The 23,932-nt window shown below is 38.9% G+C and overlaps 1 protein-coding gene across 5 annotated transcripts in view; it reads right to left on the reverse strand.

Annotated features, from left to right (window-relative positions):
- Nucleotides 1-23,932, reverse strand: part of MRTFA (myocardin related transcription factor A) — a 173,089-nt gene that overhangs the window by 110,037 nt on the left and 39,120 nt on the right. For all 5 annotated transcript variants that reach the window (XM_027107740.1, XM_027107739.1, XM_027107742.1 and 2 more), the window contains one exon: nucleotides 13,554-13,815. In XM_027107740.1, coding sequence (XP_026963541.1) covers nucleotides 13,554-13,815 — 262 coding nt within the window. The remainder of the gene's footprint in view (nucleotides 1-13,553; nucleotides 13,816-23,932) is intronic.

Consider the following 23,932-nt stretch of genomic DNA (forward strand, 5'->3'; position numbering starts at 1 on the left):
CAAAGTGAAAATACCCAAAAGATAACAAAACCCAACACCCAGACAAGTTGTTACAGGTCCTGGGCAGTTTTCATTTCCTGTGAACACAACCTACTATTGATGAGAAACCCAGTCAAGACCTGCAAACCTGGGAGGCTCACACATTACCATAGGTATGCTATTCCTCAGCCTCAGGACAGACAAGGGCTATACCTCCAGCTAACTTTCCAAAGGACGGTCAATGTTAAGGGCTATGATAGCCACAAACAGCCAGCTCATTCATTCGGCATGTCTGAAATACCGTCATTATGCACGGTATCAATGCCAGTGGGGGCACAAAGACAACGATGAAACAGACTGCCACTGCCTCTGTCCTCAAGGGCCTCATAATGAAGTAAGGTAGAAAATCTCTAACCAACAATTTAAAACAGAAGAAATGAAGTGATAAGTAAGAGTACAAACAATGAGCTACACAAACGTAAAAGAAGCAGCAATTGGTTCTGGTTACCAGAGACCTGGATTGTTTCTTAGGGGAAGGATGATGTGAGCTGGCTTTTAAGAAAAACAGTCACCAGAGTTTATCAGTTTCTTTTCCAATTCCCAACTCCACACACTTGTATACCCATGAATCATAAAATAACACAGCCAAAAGAAACCCAGTCTTGACCTAATCCAGCCCCTTATCCAGAGAACTAAGATGAGAGACATGTAAGAAACTCTTCTTTAAATTCCTGACAAGTGGTTCCCAGTCTGTTACTTGAGTACTTGTGGAAGAACCTTAAAAATGATCTTTTAGTGAGAAAGGAAATGAACTGAATGGTCAAAAATGAAGAAACAACTACACACATTTGGGGAAAGATTATTCCTCACTAATCATCAAAGAAATACGAACTGAAATGAAAACATTTCAACGATCACATCATCAAAGTCCTTTACAAATAAGACTATCAATGTTAGTAAGTGAAACTGGCACTCCAACAGGGTTGACATAATTGTAAATTGGTGGGCCACTCTGGAATGGAATGGGACAATGTATTTCTCAAGAACCTCAATTGTTAACAAGGCCTACAAAGGCTTGTGTGATCTGGCCCCTAACTATCTACTTATTTCACATCACTTTCTCTCTCTCTCTCCACTGACAGAATGATATTCTTTTAGCTCTTCTGTGCCAAGTTTTCCCCAGTGAACCCTTGCCTGTCCCAGACCCCTTTCCCCACCTCCTCCTCTTCCCAGTCTGAACACAGGCTATGCCCTCTTTGCTTTGTTGAGCCAAGCGCTCACTACTTGTGCTTTGGCTATCAGCCTAAACATCTCTCCCTCCCTGACCAACCTCCCCACCTCCCCACACACCTAAATTAGAACCATCACAGTGAGATTTGCTAATCTGTTTAACATCTTGTGCTTTTTTTTCCCCCTAAGCACTTACCAAAATTTGTAACTATGAATTGGCTTGTGTAACTCTTCGTTTAATCTTTCTGTCTTTCTCTAACTGTAAACTCTATGACAATGAGAACCTTATCTGTCTTGTTCCTTACTGTCTCTCCAATACTTGGCATATAGATGGTGCTCAACAGTCACTGAATAAATGTTTTCAATGCTAAAACGGTCAAATTCTTTAAGCCAATATTTTCACTTCTGAGGACCTCAATAACCTAAAATGCAGAAAAGGCTTTTAAAATGTTCATCCAAATATTAGTGTAAGTGAAAAACAGAAAATGATTCAAATGTCCAATCAGTGGGGAAATGAAATAAATGATGGCACAGAATGGAAGTTCTACACATATTAAAAGGCTACTTATAAGAAGTATTTCAACGACTAAAAAATCTTAAGCTCCAGTGCTAAGTGAAAAAAAGCAGGACACATAATTGAGTCTATTGTATTAGCTCAGTTATTTTTAAAACATACACTTGGAAGAAAACTAGCGGGAAATAAACCATGTGCTAATAAGAATTTTCTCTGGGAGAGGGAAGTTATTTGTGTGTATGTTGTTTGTTTTTTGTTTGTTTGTTTGTGTAAGAGGGAGATTCTATCTGGTATCTGTTCTCCAGGAGCCTAGCACAACATCTGATGAATACTCAAGAATGGGAAACTGATTCTCTCTCAGTACTGAGATGAACTAGGTTATGAAATTCTCTACATCACATTTTAACCAGAATTGCTCGATGAACTAGCATGCTTAAGATCTGGGCATTTTCACATTGGCTAATCTAAAAAACCCTTGACAACCAGGCTTCCTGAGGAACGTAAGTAACAAATCTTTCCTTTCCCCAAGAAAATAATGTAATTTGGATCAGAAACTGCCCACTCAAAATTTTTACTTCTCCCAGCAGTTAATTAGTACCTCCTGTGCAACACTAAAGCATGAAAGGATACAGTGTACTCTTACAGGAAAAAAAATACATTATCTGCCCTTTCTTCCACAGGCTACACATATGAAAAACAAATGAGTACTTCCCAAATTTTACACAAAGGAGAAAAACCTATGAAAGGGGAATGAGTTATGTCGAAGTGAACATTCTGTCCTGTTCATTTCTCTTTACATAATTCTTCCCATCCCACCCAGCAAAGCACATAACAGACACATACAAATTGCATCTGTTATTTCTTCCAGAAAAATATTTGGGATCAGCAACAACAGTTAGAAAGCGAAAAAAATTTAAAAGATACCATAACAGCATTAAAACTTATGAAACCTCTGAAAATGAATCTAACAAAAGCTATGTAAAACCACCACATAGAAAATTATAAAACCTCACTGGGAGATTCAGAAAATCTAAAAAAATGGAGAGGAAATTCCCTGGTGGTCCAGTGGTTAAGACTCTGTGTTTCCAGCACAGAGGGCAGGGGTTCAACCCCTGGTCAGAGAACTAAGATCCCACAAGCTGTGGGGTATGGCCAAATAATAATAAGTTCTTAAATAAATGGAGAAAAATACCACATTTGTAGCACAATATTCTAAAGATGCTCATTCTCTCCAAATTGGTTTATAGATTTATTCCAATCAAAATCCCACAGTGATTTTAAAATTAATATGGAAATGCAAAGGGCCAAGAAAAAGACTCTTGGAAAAGGAAAAAGATGGGAAGACTGACTTCTCCCATAGAACAGGACTAACTACTGTTAACAGAATCAAGACTGAGGTATTGGTACAAGCACAGACACACAGACCAGTGGAAACAAACAGGAGCTCAGAAACACACTCACACATAGGCAAGTCCCTGATACATGAAAGGAGCTCTGCTGATCAGTGGGGAAGAAGATTATTTTCAATAAATAAGAATCCGGGACTTACCTGGTAGCGCAGTGGTTAAGAATCTCCCTGCCAATGCAGGGGACACGGGTTCGAGCCCTGGTCCGGGAAGATCCCACATGCCACGGAGCAACTAAGCCCGTGCGCCACGACTGAGCCTGTGCTCTAGAGCCCACGAGCCACAACTACTGAGCCCGCGTGCCACAACTACTGAAGCCCGCGTGCCTAGAGCCTGTGCTCCACGACGAGAAGCCACCGCAGTGAGAAGCCCGCACACCACCACAAAGAGTAGCTCCGGCTCGCAGCAACTGGAGAAAGCCCACATGAAGCAATGAAGACCCCACACAGACATAAATAAATAAATAAATAAATTTTTAAAAATAAGTAAATAAGAATCCATTTGGAAAAAAACCCCGGTTGGGCCTTCCCTTACCCCCATACAAAAAATTAAGATACAAAACTAATTAGAAATCCTTAATTAAAAGATACCATAAAGAGAATGAGAAAGATAAATCACAGAGTGTGAGAAGGTATCTGTAACACATTTAAGCAACAACTAACTAGTATTCAGAATACATCAAAGAACTCCTATTAGCTCTTTAGTAGAAAAAATAGGCAAAAAATGTCACTAGGCATTTCACAAAAGAAATCCAAATGGCTAGTACGTATAAGAAGAGATGTTTAACCTCATTAGAAAACAGTAAAATGAAAATCAAGAACATCGTAAGATACCTTCACATAACCAACAGAGTAGTAAATATTAAAAATGCAACGATTCCAAGTGTTGGTAAGGATATGGAGCAGTGGGAACTTCCATAAACTGCTGGAGGGTATATAAACTGGTACAACCACTTTGGAAAAGAATTTAATCTTACCTAGTAATTTTGTGTTACTATATATATGTATAGGAATTTCCATTCCTATGTATACATGCATGTACCCATGCGCCAGGATACATAAAGAACATTCACAGCAACATCGTAATAGCCTAACCCTGGAAACTACCCAAATGTTCACCAGAAGAATGGATTTTTTAAAATTATGGAATAATTTTCCATGGGAGCATTCACTATACAGTAATGAAAATGAATAAACTAAAGCCGTATGCATAAATGAATAGCACATGTACTGAACAAAAGAAGAATACAGAATCATTCCGTTCATATAAACTTCAACTAAACTACATTGTTTAGGAATATATTTGTAGTAAGTAAAACAAATGATTTTCAAGAAGTCAGAATAGTGGTTACTCCTATGAAGAAGAGACGGTGCTGTAATCAAAGAGAATGTGGGAGGCTTCCTTGGGGTTTACAATGAGCTACTGTTGAGCTGAGTAGTGGTTACACAGCTCTTTGCTTTATGGTTATTCTGTAAACTATCATGATTTATGCACTTTTCTGTATGTATGTTATTATCCTCCCCCACCACCCCCCAAAAAAGAAAAAAAGACATGAATGGTAAAATATGTATCACCAATCTAATACTGAGGGGGGGGCAATTAGTGTAAGAAGCTTTTTCAGCTATGCAGATCTAATTTCAAATGTTCTGTCCCATTCTTCTCTAAGTATATTCATATCTGTTGGATCACCAACAATCTGTGATTCAGAAGTAAAGGTTCCTACAGGTGTAGATGAAAGTAATTTCTTGTGGGTGATATTTCAAGTTTTTATTTACTCAATCCTTGGTGGGTTGGAGAAAAGTACTTTCTCAATAATGAGAATGCAAAATACAAAAATTCAAGTCCTACAAAGTTCTCATTGGCTTTAAGAAACAAACATGGATTTGTTAACTAGAACACAAGAAGTGCAGGAGAGCTATCTAGGGGGTGCTAGGGGGACCAAGCAGGAAAAAGGAAAGGTAAATCTCACCATTTTTAAAAATTTTGCCTCCTATCAACCTCTATCTATGACCCCCAAAATTATCCCCCATAAACAGATGACTAGCCCCAAATTTAGTCTGTAGTACCTAAAGTGGGAAAGAAAAACAAAGAAATTTGGTATTGATTAGCTCTTATAAAAGGGCTAATTAATGGTTTGTTCATCAAAGGAACAGGAGAGAAGGCAAAAACTACTAGCTATGGTCCAACTTATTCTTCTGTATACCTTTCAACATCTTCCTCAGTGCCTCATTTACTGTAGGCACTTTATAAATATCTGCTGAATAATAATTTCCATACTGGTCACAGCAATGAACAGTAGCAGAACTGTAGGAAGGTACAAATGACTGACCTGAAATAAACGTTTAAAAGTCAAGGATAAAATAAAAGGCCAAGAATACAATGCCCAAAATGCCAGCTTTCTCTTAGAAACATTTATGAACTTGTCATCCATTAAATTATCTAACTTTTGTCTATAATGCCTTCTGAGTAATGCATTCCATGTAATTACTATACACTGTGTCTTAAATCCATAATTCTCAAACGTCAAGAGGCACACCTCTTAGGATATAACCAAGTCCTCAACTTATAAATGGATTATATTCCAAAAGTTCATTTGTAATTTGATCATTTGGAATGTGGAATGTACCTTCCCACAAGAAATATGAATTATGGCAAAATTCTCAGGCTTGCCCACAAAAGCCTGTAAGGTAACTGAAATGCAATATATTTGCAATGAGAAAAAGGAGTAAATGGTATTTCAGCTCCCATCCTAGAGGCTCCTGAAAATACACCTTATGCAGTCTCAGCCAGTTCTGAAACTCATTCATACTTGAAAGACTTATCAGTTAGTATAAAGAAGGGGTGGATATGTGAGGAAAAGACAGCCAAAGAGCACTGCGCCATTAAAGGAAGAAGCAAAGTAAAACTTGAATTCTCCATTATGACACATTCATTCAATGTGTGCCAGCTGGCCAAAGGGGATGGGGTTAGATCATCAGAGAGATTTTTCTGGACTTCTCCAAGCCCAGCCTGGAGAGGATCCAAAGGTACATCAATTTTATCTTTTAGACCTAAGAGCTCAGCCTAGAAGAAGACAGACAAGTAATATTTAAAAATACACCTTGAAACGTCTCTACCAACTTTTTCCAATTAGGCCAATAAAGGTTGGGTTAAGGTACCTCCTCTCAGTAGGGTTCCAACTTGCTCTGTTTAGGAAATAGAGGTATCAGGACCGTGACTGCCTATTGCTCCGTAAGGACCCTTGCTCAATCAATGAATTTCCATATAAGATATGCCTCTAAATGAAAGAGATTTGAGAAAAAGTAAAACTTCACTCCACCTTTTCAACACACAGTACACCATCCATGAAAAAGCACCTTGAACCCCAGGATTTATTTTGCTCTAGAACACCACACTTTCCAATTCCATAACCCTCTTGAGGATTTTCCATTTCTGCTCTTACCTTTACCTCCCTACTAATAACCATGCAAAGCAGACTCAGTGTAAAATATAACAATGATTTTCTTACCAGTACATCCAGCCTTTTTCTCCTTTTCATAGGAAGAAGCACCATTAAGGTGCACAAACAGAAGACCCAGTTATGGCCAGGAAAGCAATGCAACTAGATACTAACAACATGCCCCTGTCCAGACATTCACCTGCTGGCTGCTGGATGGAACAAAAAAGAAAACAGTAAGATGTTTCACCAGGGAAACAGCTACTCTGCAACTTCCTAGTTTTCTTAACTTGATCAATAATTCCTATTTTCTCCCTAAAACAACAGAATCTGATTTTGACAGTTATTTTAATGATTTCTGCTAAGCAATTAGTATTTTTGGCCATTGACATACATTCTACCATATAAGGTATTTTTCTGTAGTCATCAAACTTCTTATAGATTATTTCTTTATTAAGCCCCTCCCCTCCCCTTCAGCATTATTCTAATACCAGTATTTCACCACTGTTTCCTTTCTAATGTTGAATAAAATTTCAATTCGGGGGGGTTATTTTTGCCTGCCAAAATTGTAATTATGCTGTACAGACTGTTATGTTTGTCTGTCAGTTTCAAGTATCCACATTCTCTTATAAGCAAGGTCACTATTAATCAATTTAGGGCTCCTGGCAGTTAGGAAACCATTCTAGCAACTGAAGAGGTTGGCTCTGACATAGCTTAAACTAACAGAGATAGATGATCTAGATCAGAAGTTTTCAACTTGTGCTCTTTCAAGAGCTGCCTGAGGGGCAGGATGCCAAGTAAGTGGGGTTCTGCCTCCTCCATACAGATTCCAGTCAACTGGAGCAGCCGTTTTACACACTGGACTTATACATAAAATTTCAAATTTATAGAGATCTTCAACTTTAAAAAAGTAGTTAAAACTTCTGGTCTAGGACTTCCCTGGAGGCACAGTGGTTAAGAATCCACCTGCCAATGCAGGGGACACGGGTTCGATCCCTGGTCCGGGAAGATCCCACATGCCGCGGAGCAACTAAGCCCGTGTGCCACAACTACTGAGCCTGTGCCCCACAACTACTGAAGCCCACACGCCCTAGAGCCCACGAGCCGCAACTGCTGAAGCCCGTGCGCCTAGAGCCCGTGCTCTGCAGCAAGAGAAGCCACCTCCGTGAGAAGCCTGTGCACCACGATGAAGAGTAGCCCCCACTCACTGCAACTAGAGAAAGCCCGCATGCAGCAACGAAGACCCAACGCAGCCATAAATAAATAAATAAATTTATTTTAAAAATAAATGAATAAAAATTAAAAAATTTTTTAAAATACAGACTCTCAGCCCTCATCCAGATCTAGAGAATCAGAATCTGCGTGTAACAAGCACCCTTGCTGATTGATTAGCACGTTAGTTTCTGGCTAGGCACTAAGGATACCACAATAAATAAGACAGACATAATTCCTGCTTTCACAAAGCTTCTCATCTAGTCAAATATGATAACAAATAAGTAGATAATTATGCACAGGGTACCTAGGAAGAACACAAAGGGCAAACCCCTAACCTAAGTTGGGAGTCTACGGAAGAAGTCCTGAAGGAAGCAGCACCTTATCCTGGTTCTTTTTTTTTTTTTAATATTTATTTACGTTTTTGGCTGTGCTGGGGTCTTAGCTGAGGCACATGGGATCTTCACTGCAGCACACGGGATATTTAGTTGCGGCACGCAGGATCTTTAGTTGCAGCATGAGAACTCTTAGTTGTGGCATGCAAACTCTTAGTTGAGGCATGTGGGATCTGGTTCCCTCACCAGGGATCAAACCCAGGCAGCATGCACTGGGAGTGTGGAGCCTTAGCCACTGGACCAGCAGGGAAGCCCTTACCCTGGTTCTTGACTAGAAAGAAACATTAGCCAGAAGAAGAGGATGAAGGCCATTCCAGGAAGAAAAAACAGGACATGAAGTGGAACTGAGATGTGGAAATGTCTCTTGTGGGAAATCCCAAATATTTTATTGTGAGCGGGAAGAGATGAGAGGCAGGGCAGAAACTGGCTATGAAGGTTTGCCAAGATGAGGAGCATAAAGGGAGGAAATGGGGAACCGCTAACTGATTTCAGGCAGGAGAGCAGTAGCCTCATTTATGGTTTAGAAAGATCATCCCATTGGCAATAGGGACAAGATGAGAAACAAGGAGAGAGCAGTTAGAAGGCCATTCTTGCAGTAATCCAAGTATGACATTATTAAGAGTCTGATCCAGGCTTCCCTGGTGGCGCAGTGGTTGAGAGTCCGCCTGCTGATGCAGGGGACATGGGTTCGTGCCCCGGTCCGGGAAGATCCCACATGCCACGGAGCGGCTGGGCCCGTGAGCCATGGCTGCTGAACCTGCGCGTCTGGAGCCTGTGCTCCGCAACGGGCGAGACCACAACAGTGAGAGGCCCGCGTAACGCAAAAAAAAAAAAAAAAAAGAGTCTGAACTAAGTGGCAGCTGTAAAGATGGCAAGAAAAGAATGAATTCAGTAGATATGACCATTGTGGAATTTACAAAAATTGGTGACTGGTGGCTGGGAGGAAAGATAAAGGAGATAGAAAGGAAATGGAGTAAAAAATTACTTCTAAAAATAGCATGTTATAATCTTTCTGGAGGACAATTTGGAAATAATGACTTCAAAAAATTAAAAACTTCATACCCAAACACGTTACTTCTGTGACCAGAAGGACACAATGTTCTTTATGTCCTTATCTTTTTATCCACTTCTGGGAGTTTGTCCTACAGTTACTTGCAAGATTTATATACCAAGATGCTTACTACAGTATTATTTATAACATAAAAAAAAAAAAACAAGGTAAAGGTCTCACAGGAGACTGGCTAAATGTTGTATACACACAATACAAATATCAAGCAGAGAAAAAAATGTTTTCTAATATAGCTGAATGATATAGTAAAATCTCATAAAATAATATTACATGAAAACAATTTATACAGAGTATATATGTGTAAAAGTAAACGAATGAACAAATAAAAACTGATAGAAAATATATTAACTGCTGCCATTAGCTATCACTGAACTGTATAATCATGAGGGAATTTTCATTTTCTTTTTTCCTACACTTTATCTGATAATAAAACAAATAAAACCCTTAAAGATTTCATTCAGAAAGAAAACAAAACAAAGCAACCCCTTGGTCTGAACATCTGGGTAGAAGGTGGTGCCAATTTCTACAATGACGAATTCAGTAGGAACAGCGGTAAGATGATGAGTTTAGCTCTGAGCGTACTGAGTCTGTGGCACATCCAGTGAAGGTGTTCAACAGACAGCCAAGCATATGAGTCTGGAGCTCAGGGCAGAGACTTGGCCTGGAAAGATAACATGGAATCAATAGCATATAATGGAGGTTAAAGCCAGAGTTCTGGGGGAAACCATTCAAGGTAAAGATATAGAGTAAGAAGTTAAGGAAGCTCTAGAGCTGAACACTGGAGAGTAATAAAATTTAAGAGGTGAGCAGAGAAAGATAGTAAAAGATCTGAGCAGAGAAGGGAGTGGCTAGAAAGACTGAGTTTTAAAAGCCAGTAAAGAGTAGTGTCACAGATGTCAGTGGAGGAAAAGTTTCAGTCAGAGGGCATAGCCAACCATGTCAAATGCTACAAAGAGGTCAAATAGAACACAGAGTACCTATTTGGTCTACAACAAAAAGAGCACTAATGACTTTGGCAATGGCAGTTTCTGAAGAGAGGTAGGGACAGAGGCCAGAATGCAGTGAAGTCTCTGGAATGTGGGAAAGTAGAGAGACAGTAACTGTAAACTACTCTTTCAGGAGCTTGACTTTAAAGGGAGGGTTAGAGAATTGTTGTTGTTCAAAATGGGGGGAAAAATCAGCTGATTTATATGGCAAAGAGCTGAGACAAAAAAGGCTGAAGATACACCAACACCTCTGCCTCAACAGTAACAGCTGCCTTCTACTCCACTGAGACCATCACAGCTGTCAGCACCAATTTTCTCTACTTCCTGCCCAAGATATGACAGTTTTGCTGTTTGCTGTCTGTCATCACCTTCACTGCCATTCCTCCCATCCCAGAGGAATGCTGGTCCCCACTCACACTCAAGGCAGAGCCAATGCCTTTGGATCCCATCCTCTTGCATCTCCCAGGAACAATGCTCCATCAGTTAGCCTTTCCCCTTTTCTGTCTCCAGCTTGTCCCTCTGGACTCTTTCCCCTTAACGTATAAATAAGCTGAACTTTCTGCCATCTTGGGTGAACAAGTAGAAATTATAAATGGGAAAAGAACACAAGAAAACTGCTTGAGTGTCCACTATTTCCCAAAATAAAAAATGCCTGAGTTTCCATTACATTTCCCACTACGCATGTAAAACAGAGTTCTTGCCACAAACAAGTAAACCATTTATCTATTTATTCAACAAATATTTATTGGGTGCCCACTATGAGCCAGGAGTTGAATATATACTGTGAATAAAATAAAGTTTCTGGACTCATGCAATGTACTATCAGAGAGGGGAAATACAGACAACAAACATATATACACACATGTACAAACACATACACACACACACACACATAGGTCATAATAAGGGCTTAGAAGAAAAACAAAGCAGGATAGAGAGTAATGGGAGGTGCTATCTTAATAAGATAGGCAGGAAAGGCCTCCCAGAGAAAATAACATTTGTGCAGGAACTTCAGTAACAGCACAAGTATCAAGGCCCTGGGGCAGTAGCATACTTGATATATTCAAGAAATAACAAGAAAGTAAGTGTGGCTGGAACAGAGTGAGCTGGGGAACAGAGGTAAGAAATCAGGTGATGTTGTTCATGGGTTAGCTGTGAGGTAATAGATTTAAGCTACAAAAAAAAAAAAAAAAGAAATCAGGTGAGAGGTGATACCAAGACCACGTCGTAAAAACTATGATTTCATCATAAGCCTCATGAGAAGATATTGAAGAGTTCTGAGAGAGGAGTGTGACAATGTCTGATTTCAGTTTTCAAAGGCCCACTGGGTGGAGAATTCCAATTACAACACAGGGTGATGAAGTACGAAGACAAAGGGCAACTGGGCAAACACAAAGAGGGGCACGTAACACTGAATATGAGTGAGGACAGGCTCCTCAAAGGGAGTGATGTCTGAACAGAATACTGAAGGACAAGTAAGAGTTAGCAAGAAGGTGGCAGGGTGGCGTTTGGGGAGGGGGGTTCCCAAATGGAGGGTAGAGATGTAGAAAAGCCAGAGGAGTTTTGAAAAGGTTTGGTATTTCTAAACCCCAGTATCAAAGAGACAAAAAAATTTTATAAAAATATACCACTTATAATGTCTACCCCCAAAAAAGATACCAGGGAATATACCTAATAAAATATTTGCATAACCTTTATGGAAAAAATTATAAAATCTGTGGGTAGATATTAAAGATAGCCTATTTAATTGGAGAGATAAAACTAACTAATGGACAGGAAGACCCAATATTTAAAATGTATATTCTCCCCCTTAACCTATAAATGATATATTTCAAATCAAAATCCCAGCAAGAACTTCACAGCAGCATGATTCATAAGAGCCTCAAACTAAAATAAACCAAATATCCATCAAAAGTAAAAATGGACAAATTACATTCATAAAATAGATTGGTTATATAGCAATGAAAACGAACTATTGCCACACACAATTCAACCCAAATGAATTTCAAAAACATAAAAGAAGCCACCAACAGAACACCATACAGCATGATTCCATTTATATCAAGTTTAGAAACAAGCAAAACTAAACTACTGTGTTAAAAGTCAGGATGGTAGTTTCATCTGATCAGGAAGAGGGAGTACTGATTGGAAAGAGGCACAAGGGGTGGTTCTGGGGTGCTGGAAATATTTTATTTCTTTATTAAATAGTAATTACGCACAGGTGTACTCACTTTGTTTGTAATAACAACCAGGATGATTACAATTTGTGTTACTCTGTATCAACGTTATACTTCAATAAAATGGAAATATACTGATATCTGCAATTTACTTTGAAATGTATCCAAAAAATAAGGTGGATTGATGGACAGTGGGATGGATAGATCTACTATAAAGAAAATATTATAAAATGTTAATGGTAGAATCTGAGTGGTGGATATAAAGGTGTGCAGTGTAAAACTCTCTATTTCATCATATGTTGGAATTTTTTCATAATAAAATGTTGGATGAGAAAACCCCAATGGGTTTTCTTGTAGAACTTCACAAGCTGATTCTAAAATTATGGAAAAATAAAAGGCCAAGATTAGCCAAAACAACTTTGAAGAAGAAAAAGGCAAGGAGAGACGTGTCCTAACAGATGGCAACAGTAACTAAAATGATGTAAAGACACGGAGATAGAGAGATCAGTGAAACAACAGAGAGCCCAAAAACTAACTCCTGTACACAGAGAAACAGAATAAAGCTGGCATTAGAGATCACTAGGGAAGGGAATTCTATGGTGGTCCAGCAGTTAGGACTCCAGACTTCCACTGAGGCGGCATGGGTTTGATTCCTGGTCAGGAAACTAAGACCCTACATGCCACGTGGCACAGCCAAAAAAAAATATCACTAGGGTAAAGAAGAACTATTCAATAAATGGTGATTCACAGATTAGATTATAAGACATTACAGAATACCTTTAATAACTCACAGGGAAAATAAATATTGAACAATAAACACAAGTTTCTGAAGAACACATACAATATAGTTCTCCCTCTCCAATTAATATATGTATTACATAAATGTGTATATGGGTTTACAAAATGAGAAATATTACATGGGGAGAAGCAAAGAAGTAGGAAAAAAACCCAGAAACCAATTATGATAACCCAGGCAAGAAATGTTGGGCTTACAATGACCACCTAAACTTATCATTTCTCTATTTTATAAGAAATATTAAGATTATAAGAAACTTTCAAGAGACATAAAATAAAGTAAGGATCTATGACATTAAAAACATGAAGACCTGGGTTCAAATCAGGCAATTCAATAATTCCATATCTACTCACCATTCTTCCGCTCACTAAGTGGAGGCAAATTGGGATTCCTGCCAGGATGGAGGCCTAGGGTCAGCTCGGGCTGCAAGGAGAGCTCCTGCAGTTCATTGGCAACAGCTTCGCTTTGGGGGCTGGGTGCCGCGGACAGGGACACCAGCACTGGTTCATCATCATTTTCGCCAGCCCCTCCTCCGTCCAGCCCATTCACAGCAATGACGGAAGGGGGCAGGCACACTACACTGGAGAAATCCACCTTGGCTTTCGTGATGGCAACCTGGAAATGGAAGGAGAAATTAAAAGTTTAGTTATGGAAAAAAGACTATTCCACTGAATACATGCTGAATACTAATTATTATAAATTATAGTACTGGTGAGCTACCACTATTCTTAAAAGCTTTTTGTAAAGTAAACTAGCATCATTATTAAATTTTTACTATGCTCACAGAGTGCATGAGATTTCAAGTCCGATAAGTGTCCTCAACTATATCACTCAGGAGGATAATGTACGACTGAAATAAAACCAACACACACACACACACACACACACACGTGTCTAGTGGGATAAAAGGAAATAGTGGTCAAGGAGAAATAGCTATGAGATAAATGTTACCTTCCAACTACTAAGGAAAAATATCTTGTGAAATAATACTTAATGAGTACAAGGTATTAAAGTATCATATTGTACCAACATAATCCAGGGGAGAAAATTTCTTTAAGAAAACAATCCCCAGGGCTTCCCTGGTGGCGCAGTGGTTGAGAGTCTGCCTGCCAATGCACGGAACACAGGTTCATGCCTCGGTCCAGGAAGATCCCACATGCCGCAGAGCGGCTGGGCCCGTGAGCCATGGCCGCTGAGCCTGTGCGTCCGGAGTCTGTGCTCCGCAACGGGAGAGGCCACAACAATGAGAGGCCCGCGTACCGCAAAAAAAAAAAAAAAAAAAAAAAAGAAAAAGAATACAAATGATTTGAAAGTCTTTTTAACAACAAGGGAATTAATGGTTAAGGGAATTAAGACTATATTCATCCACCAAATGCTGTGAAATTATTAAGAATAATTTTTACAAATTAAAATGTGGAAACTGTTTATCTAAAATTAAGTTTACAAAAAGATAAAAACACATATTCATATAAAAATATTATACACAGAAAAAAAGACCATAAGGGAATTTACCAAAACACAAAATGGGTTTTGTTTGTTTGGACTATGAAAAGTTTTACTTTCTTTAGTTTCCAAATTTTCTCTAAAACACACATATTGCTTTTATAATGAAAAAGCTATAATTCTTAATCTAAAAAGGGGACCTAGGAGTTCCCTGCAGACTTTAGTGAGGACTTTAATCTGCTTCAGATTAAGAAACCAACAAAATATTGGAAAGCCATGAAATGAAGAAAGGCACTGAAAACTAAAAGGACCATCACATTCTACCTTCACGTAAGGCTATAATGTGCCCAAACCTGACTGTTGTTCTGGTTGCTCTTCATAAAATGTAAAATGGAATGGAAAAGATCAGATAAGACCAATTAAGAAGGGGGGGTGACATTAGGAAGAATAAAGACATTAAGAAGGATTCTCTACTCCAAAAATGCTGAAAGAAAGTGAGGCAAGTTCAAAAAAAAAAAATATATATATATATATTAGGAACTCAATAATCTAAGAGGTAGTATGGGCAAACATCGGGAAAAGAATTTTTTGAGGGTTTGAACAATTTTAGGAATTAAAAAATAACAAATGTTTACCAAGAAAATCCAGAATCTGAACTTCAAAAAATTTTTTCCCATCTTGCCTATGACTTACCATCATTTAAGCCATGTCTCTATGTGTATTGGGAAAAAACAACTGTTATACATGATTAATCCATCTGGCTTTTTCTTTGCCACTGACCCTGAAAGGGAGTATTTGCTTTCCTTAACAGCAGCCTTTTCAGGCTAAAAAATTCAATTTTATGATATTTAACAATCCTTTGAGACCCAAACTCCTTAGGAAAGAGTCCTCAATACCCTCCCCACCCTGAAACATATGAGCGTGCTCACACATACATGCGCACATGGATGATGGCACTGAGGTGTGAGTTAAAAAAAAAAAAAAAAAACCACTCTTAATTGAGTCCTAAAGGAAAGCAGGAGGAGGACAGTATCAAAACTTCCGCCTTGGGCTTCCCTGGTGGCGCCTTGGTTAAGACTCTGCCTGCCAATGCAGGGGACACGGGTTCGAGCCCTGATCCCGGAAGATCCCACATGCCACGGAGCAACGAAGCCCGTGCACCACGACTACCGAGCCTGCGCTCTATAGGGCCTGCGAGCCACAACTACGGAGCCCACACGCCTAAAGCCCGTGCTCTGCAACAAGAGAAGCCACCGCATTGAGAAGCCCACGCACTGCAACGAAGAGTAGCCCCCGCTCACCGCAACTAGAGAAATCCCATGCACGGCAATGAAGACCCAATGCAGCCAAAAATAAGTAAAATAAAAATAAATAAATTCATTAAAAAAAACAAAAACTTCCGTCTTAAGACCTAGGAAAAGTAGCTTCACATACAATTACAGGTTTTCAATAAACAGCTGTTAATATACAATGGAATATTATTCAGCTACAAAACGGAAGGAAATACTGTCATTTGCAAAAACATGGACAGACCTTGAGGGCATTATGCTACGTGAAATAAATAAGACAGAAAAAGACAAATACTGTATGATCTCACTTATGTGGAATCTAAAAAACAAACAGAAAAATAAAAACAAACTCATGGGGGCTTCCCTGGTAGTGCAGTGGTTAAGAATCCGCCTGCCAATGCAGGGGACACGGGTTCGAGCCCTGGTCCGGGAAAATCCCACATGCCGTGGAGCAACTAAGCCCATGCGCCGTAACTACTGAGCCTGCGCTCTAGAGCCCACAAGCCAAAACCACTGAGCTCGCGTGCCTAGAGCCCGTGCTCCGCAACAAGAGAAGCCACCGCAATGAGGAGTAGCGAGCCCCCGCTCGCCACAACTAGGGAGAAACCCGGGCACAGCAACAAAGACCCAACACAGCCAAAAATAATAAATAAATAAATTTTAAAAACCTCATAAAAAAGAGATCAGACTTGTAGTTACCAGTCGTTGGGGTGAGAGGTGGAGGAATTGGATGATGGTTGCCAAAAGATACAAACTTCCAATTATAAGATAAGTAAACACTGCTACATGGTATATCTGAAAGCTGTTAAGAGAGTAAATCCTAAGAGTTCTCATCACAAGGAAAAAAAAATGTTTTTGTATTTATATGAGATGATGACTGTTAACAAAACTTATTGTGGTAAACATTTCACAATATAGGTTAAGTCAAGTCACTACTTACACCTTAAACTTATACAGTACTATATATCAATTACATCTCAATAAAACTGGAAAAAAAGTTGTTAAATCATTATAGATTATATGAGTTCATACCTCTCATTAGAAAATGGAGAAATTTAACTGAGATGGTAGCAACTGTGTGTGTATACAGTAGACAGACCCTGCAAATAGTATTTGCATATTAACAGCCACTTGGTAAATGCCTGTCTGAAAAAGACAGAAGCAAATGAAAGATATTTAAAGACTGTCTGGGGACCAAGACAGGCAAGTCTTGAGGAAAATCTGAACAATACAAGAAGACTGTATGAAAAAATACAGAAAAATTAAATATAACGTTTGGAAGTCAGGATAGGAACCAGCAAACATCATTCCACTTAAGTACTCCAATTTGCTCGGGTAGAATCATAGTTTCATGTAAAAAATCCTTAACCAAACAGCAAAATCCCATTATTTCAGACTTCACTGATACCTGTGATACCATAATGAAGTATGAGATTAAGAAATATTTTATGCTACTTGAGGGAGGGGTAGGATAAAAGAGTGCCACCAATTTTATAGTGTTTACCAGATTAAGAGAAAAACTAAAATACTGCCTCATAATGCATAATTCTTTACACGATTACAAAAGAGACTAGCACATAACACAGTCAACGTTAATATGTAAATGTATATTTCGCATTTCCATTAAAAATGGCCTGGCAGGGCTTCCCTGGTGGTGCAGTGGTTCAGAATCTGCCTGCCAATGCAGGGGACACGGGTTCGAGCCCTGGTCTGGGAAGATCCTACATGCCGTGGAGCAACTAGGCCCGTGAGCCACAACTACTGAGCCTGCGCATCTGGAGCTTGTGCTCCGCAACAAGAGAGGCCGCGACGGTGAGAGGCCCGCGTACCGCGATGAAGAGTGGCCCCCGCTCGCCACAACTAGAGAAAGCCCACGCACAGAAACGAAGACCCAACACAGCCAAAAATAAATAAATAAAAAAAATTTTAAAAAAAATGGCCTGGCAGTAGTGTTTACTGGACATAGAGTTTTAGCTTTGCAAGATGAAAAAGTTCTAGAGATCTGTTGTACAACAATGTGAATATACTTAACACTAGTGAGCTATACACTTAAAAATGATTAAGATGGTAACTTTAGTATATGTTTTTTACCACAATAATTTTTTAATGGCTTGGCAAGATCTCTGCTTAAGAAATAATTTACTAAACTAACTCATTCATTGAGCTCAATTGAAAGAATAAACTGTCTATTCTTTAAAGTGTCCCTTAATTTACTTTTCAGTAATTCAGAACAACCTTCCTCCTATTACTTTGAATTAGAAAATTATTATTATTGCTGAGATTTGGAGATCTGACATTCACATGTGTTACTGCTCCTAAAAGACAATAAAGATCCACCCATCACATGATGTCATGATTTCTCTAATGAAGTCTGAAGTTAAACTGCATGCGTCTGTAATTCTGGTATGTACTTAATGCACATAACCAGTACTTCTAAAAAAAAATGATTTTTTTAAAAGAAAATGTGCACTATGAGCCCTAAAAGAAAGTCAACCCAAGTCAAGTGCTAGGCATAAAGAAAAAATGAAGACGTTTAAAAAGTGATCTTTTTCAGAACTCATACATTTTTAATAGATTAAAGAAAGGAATATTAAATTCCGTAGTGACCTGGACCATGACTGTGCCTGCCACTGCCTGGAATGAAAGAAAAAGCAATTTGAAAAACTGTTTTACTGAGTGTTCCATTCAGAACTTATTTTAATAGCTTAGTAACTGATTAAGTTCCATATTTATAGGATCATTAAGGGCTTGAAGAGGTCATTTTAAAATTTTACATACCTATAAAGTTTACCAAACATTTTTACTGGGCAAATTATATGCTACAGTAGTATTTAATTTAAAGATTTCAAAAGTTTCAGGATATAGCCTTTCAAAATGCTAACATTAAATGGTATTACAATAAAATTCTTCCATAAAAAATTGTAAGGGGCAGGAGGAACAGATGAAACAAGAGAGACAGAACACTGGTAACTGTTGAAGCTGAATACTGGGTATATGGAGATTCATTATACTATTATTCTCTCTATATTGGTGTACGTTTGCTAACATTCTTATAATGTTTTTTTTCTTATAATGTTTAAAAAAAATTTTTTTTAAAATAAGATTCTTCCATAGGACAAAGTGAAGACTTGGTGAGACATAAAGCAAGGTTTCCTTAATCTTGACCTTAGAAAATAAGCCAAACAAAAGTCAAGCATAAGCACTAACAAAAGAAAAGAGAGAATATTTAGCATGAAATATATACATTGGGAAGATTTATTTCTCTAGCAAACATACGACTTTCTACTCATTTTTAAATAGCCCACAGGAGAAAGTCCTAGTAAACTCTGACCATCTAGAGACAAGATCCAAAAATGTTGAGGAATCGCCATCATGGATTAAGTCTCCTCTACCAGTTCCTAAATATGCCTAAAGTTTTATTTACTGTAAAACTTGCATGAAAAAGAAAAGCTAAAAGAGTAACAGTCATCTCAGATTATACATATATTATTTAGAAAAATTAAAGAGTTATATCTCAAAATACTTTCTGACATGTCTCAAAGGAAAGATAATTAAAATAACCAAAAGAAAAAATCTGCATCATGTTTTAGTGTTGTAAATTTATAATTCTACTGAGTCCAAAATCAAACTTTCTTTTTCATCATAGGATCACCAACTCCAATCTTTTGGCTGCTGATTCACATACGATCTGTAGCAGCCAGAACAAAAACAACATGGGGGCAGGGTCATCTCCCACAACCCATCTGTTTCCCTCTCTTGCTGGCTTGATTCCCCCTCATCTTTTCTCCACCCCACCCCCTTTTTGGGCTGCATGCCTTCTGCTGGTGCCGAGCAGCACATTAACTAGACGCAATAGCACAAAATGTGTTAGAGAAATGGAAGAGCTCAGGCAGACAGCTGATAACTCTAAAAAAGTATATACTAACATGATTTTTTATTATGACCCATGACAAAGAGTTTCATACAACCAAATGATATTACTCTTCTGAAAAAAATTTCTCTGTTTTTAACTGTACAGATTTTTACTCTTATTTTCCTTGATTTATCTTCAACAGATAAACCAAAATCTTTAAAACTCTTACTGTCTAAGCAGATATATATATATATATATATATAATTTGACACAAAGGAATTTGAGAACAAGTATTTTCTGAGAGCTAACTATGTACTAGGTACTGCCCTAGATCCTACAGTGAAAGGTGAGGAAAACACCTAGCCTTGGCTAGCTAGCTGCCCTTATCTCTGTTACCACCATCCCCATTATCTTCAGATGTCTTAAAAACTACTCAGGCTACTACAGATGGCAAAGAAAAGGCCTTTCTGCTCCCTCTTCATCTTAGAAGTCATCCAAAACCAAGGAGTACAAGAAACAGGAAAATATAATCTAACTCAAAACAACAGAAAGCACATGAAGAGTGGTATGGCAGATTAAAGATGACTGCAAATTCCCTGACACTTCTCCCATTGGCAGGTGAGGTCTATTTCCCCTCCTCTTGAATCTGAGCTGGGCTGTGACTCCCTTAACAATGCAGTACAGTGAAAATGATGCTATGCCAGTTCCAGGTCTAGAATTTAAGGAGACTGGCAGCTTTTACCTTGATCTTTGGGAGCGCTGTACTCCCCGAAGTCCAACTGCTCTGACGGAGAGACCATAAGAAGAGGTCTCAAGACTACACTGAAAAGAAAAGGGATCTAGCTAAGACTAGCCTTCCAGACATCCCCACCAAGGTGTCAGGCCTGTATACTCCTGGACACCCCCCAGGCACGCCCAGTCACTTGCTGAATGCCACCATGTGGACCCAAGTTAATAAACACCATGTGGAGCAGAAGAACCCCCAAGCTAAGCCCCACCCAAATCCCTGGCCCACAACACTGTGAGATACAATGAATGACATCAGATTTCCTAACATCAACATTAGAAACTGACATAATAGAGTATGCTTTCAAATTGTCAGGAAAAAACTTATTTTCAAATTGGAATTGCTTATATAGACTATCAATCAAGTAGGAAGGCATTCCACGTAACAAAAATCTTACCTCCCAAGTAATTTTTTTCAGAAAGTTCCATGGAGCTACAGCTTTTGCTCACTTCAGGGTTTCAGCGCCTCCTGATCATTCTACAGGGAATCAGTCATCCAAGTTTTTCCTCTTATCCCAACAAAACAGATAAAAGGTAACAATATAGTACTGCCTCTTCAATACCAACAGTACAAGGCCCTTCAGAGTACCTGCTTCATTTCTCACACTCCCCTTTAAGCACCCACTGCTCCCACCATATGTTGCTTTCTACTTGTGACAGTCTAGAACTGCCTCTTCTTCCCCAACCTTCCCCTTCTCCCTTCCCCAACCTCCCCTTCTCCCTATTATCCAACCCCTTCCAAAAGGCTATGCTTCCATAAGATCCCAGGCTTGCTTCTCACTGCTTACTTTTACTACTATTAAAATGGACTGATCCTCCACTAGGCAGTTAAGTTCACTGAGGAAAGGAATTCCATTCTACTGTCCTTTTGACTCAAGTACCTAGATATCATACTTGACGCAGAACAAGAACAAACATTTGTTCATTTACTGACTATATTAATCTCATGGCAACCACATGACATACACAATCAAAGCCAGCACTGATACAGAAAAAAAAAGAGGGAAAATGGTTCTGTCACAGGTAGGTATTTATGTTTAAATAGAAATACACAGAAGATCAGAAAAGGCTTCCTAAGAGAGGTAATATTAATGTTTGGGAAGAGTCATAAAAAATAGATAGTATTACAAAACAGAAACAGGCTCACAGACACAGAGAACAGACTTGTGGTTGCCAAGGGGAAGGGGGTGTGGGGGAGGGAAGGGTGGGGAGCTTGCGATTAGCAGATGCAAACTATTAGATACAGGATGGATAAACAAGGTCCTACTATAGAGCACAGGGAACTATAGTCGATAACCTGTGATAACCATAATGGAAAAGAATACGAAAAAGGATATACATAACTGAGTCACTCTGCTGTACAGCAGAAATTAACACAACATTGTAAATCAACTATATATGTCAATAAAATTTTTTTAAATAGGTAGTATTGACAAGATTCACTTACTTCTCATTCATTCTTTCGATAAATATCTACTGAGTAACTACTACATGCCAGGTACTGTTCTGGGTGCTACAGGATACTACAGTGAATAAAACAAAGTTCCTGCCCTCAGGGAGCTTATATTCTTCCAGGAGACAGAACAGCACGAACAAAAACATGGATGTGAGAAAGTGTGGAGTATGTTCTAAAAGGGCAATCAAGTACAAGACTGTACTTGTACAATATACGAGATATGACTGGAACAGCAAGCTGAGTTTCACTCTAAGAAGTAGGGAACATAACACAACATTGTAAATCAACTATAGTCCAACATAAAATAAAAATTTTTTTAAAAAAAGAAGTAGGGAATAACATGGTCAAACCATGTTTTAGAGAATTAATCAGGCAGTACAATAAATACGGGATTGGAAAAAAGGAATATGAGGTTGGGAAAAAAGTTACGAAGCTACTTTCACTAGGCAAAGTATAATTTACTGAGATCCTGAATTTGGGTAGCAAATGTAGAAAGATGGGAACCGTCACACACAACATGGAGTCATACCTGACACAGAGCAGAAACTCTACTCTTTGCTGAGTTCATGCTGAATGAATGAGACAGAATTTATAAGTGATAGGACATGTTTGTATTTGGTTGTGGGGCTGAGGAAAGGGAGGTGTCAAGATGACTCCATGGTTTTAAGCCAGAGTGACCGATAGAACGGTGATTCTACTAAAAGAAGCAGGCAAGAAAGGAGGAGGACATTTATCTGAGAGGATGACCAATCTGATTCTGGGTACTGGGTGCAGGAGCCAAAGCCAAATAATAGAAACATCATTTGAGTTTCCATCATATACATAAGAAGGAAAATATGGACATGAAAGTAGAAGGATAGAAACAAAAAGGAATACAAGAATAGGAAGAAAACAAAACAAAAAGCGTAGTGATAGTATTAGTAAGAGGAAAAGGCAGAGGTATAGATATAAGGGAATGAGAAATTGCTATCATACCTGACTCTGTTGATAACTCAGGAATTCCTAGTCTCAGATAGCCTACTTTGGTTTTAGAGCATCCCTCTGACTCCTAAAATTATCATATACAGCTGAGTATCTAATTACATATCGGTACTTTCTACTCACACTATTTTAGAAGAAGCTCAATAAAGCTGTAACTTTATAATGCTGAGGGGCAACCAGCTGTCCCTAAACTTAAAGACACAAGTAAGCTTAAGGGCTTATATAAAAGGACATGAACTTACCAGCTGGAAGCAGGAGAAAGAAATAAAAACATTTAAAATAAAGAAAAGTAAGATATGTATTTTATCTGCAGGCTCAACTCCTTTTCTTTGTATTACCTCTCCACACCACTCTCTACAAGCCCCTGCCAGATACCCATAGCTTAGAACATAACTTAATGGTGTTGGGTACACATGGGAACACCTTTAACTGAGTGACACAAACTGCTTTTCAGTCTTAATGTCACCTAAGAAGACCTTCTGGGGTGGATCTGGCTTCCATTAATTCACTCAACAAATATATATTGAGCAGGCACTGTTCTAGGAACTGGAAATGCAAGACACAGAAAATATTCCTGCTTTCATGGAGCTTATGTTATAGTGAGACACAAAAATAAAAGTAAATAAATACACAATAAAATAATTTCAGGTAACTGTTAAGTATTATGGGGGGGGGGTGGAGGAAGGTTAATTTAAATGTTCAAAAAAGGTCTCATTGGGCTTCCCTGGTGGCGCAGTGGTTGAGAGTCCGCCTGCCAATGCAGGGGACACGGGTTCGTGCCCCAGTCCGGGAGGATCCCGCATGCCGCGCAGCGGCTGGGCCCGTGAGCCATGGCCGCTGAGCCTGCACGTCCAGAGCCTGTGCTCCGCAACGAGAAAGGCCACAACAGTGAGAGGCCCGCGTACCGCAAAAAAAAAAAAAAAA

The sequence above is a fragment of the Aethalodelphis obliquidens genome, unplaced genomic scaffold (genome assembly GCF_003676395.1).
Source record: "Aethalodelphis obliquidens isolate GAN/ISIS:26980383/991018 unplaced genomic scaffold, ASM367639v1 scaffold8, whole genome shotgun sequence".
NCBI classification, from domain to species: domain Eukaryota; kingdom Metazoa; phylum Chordata; class Mammalia; order Artiodactyla; family Delphinidae; genus Aethalodelphis; species Aethalodelphis obliquidens.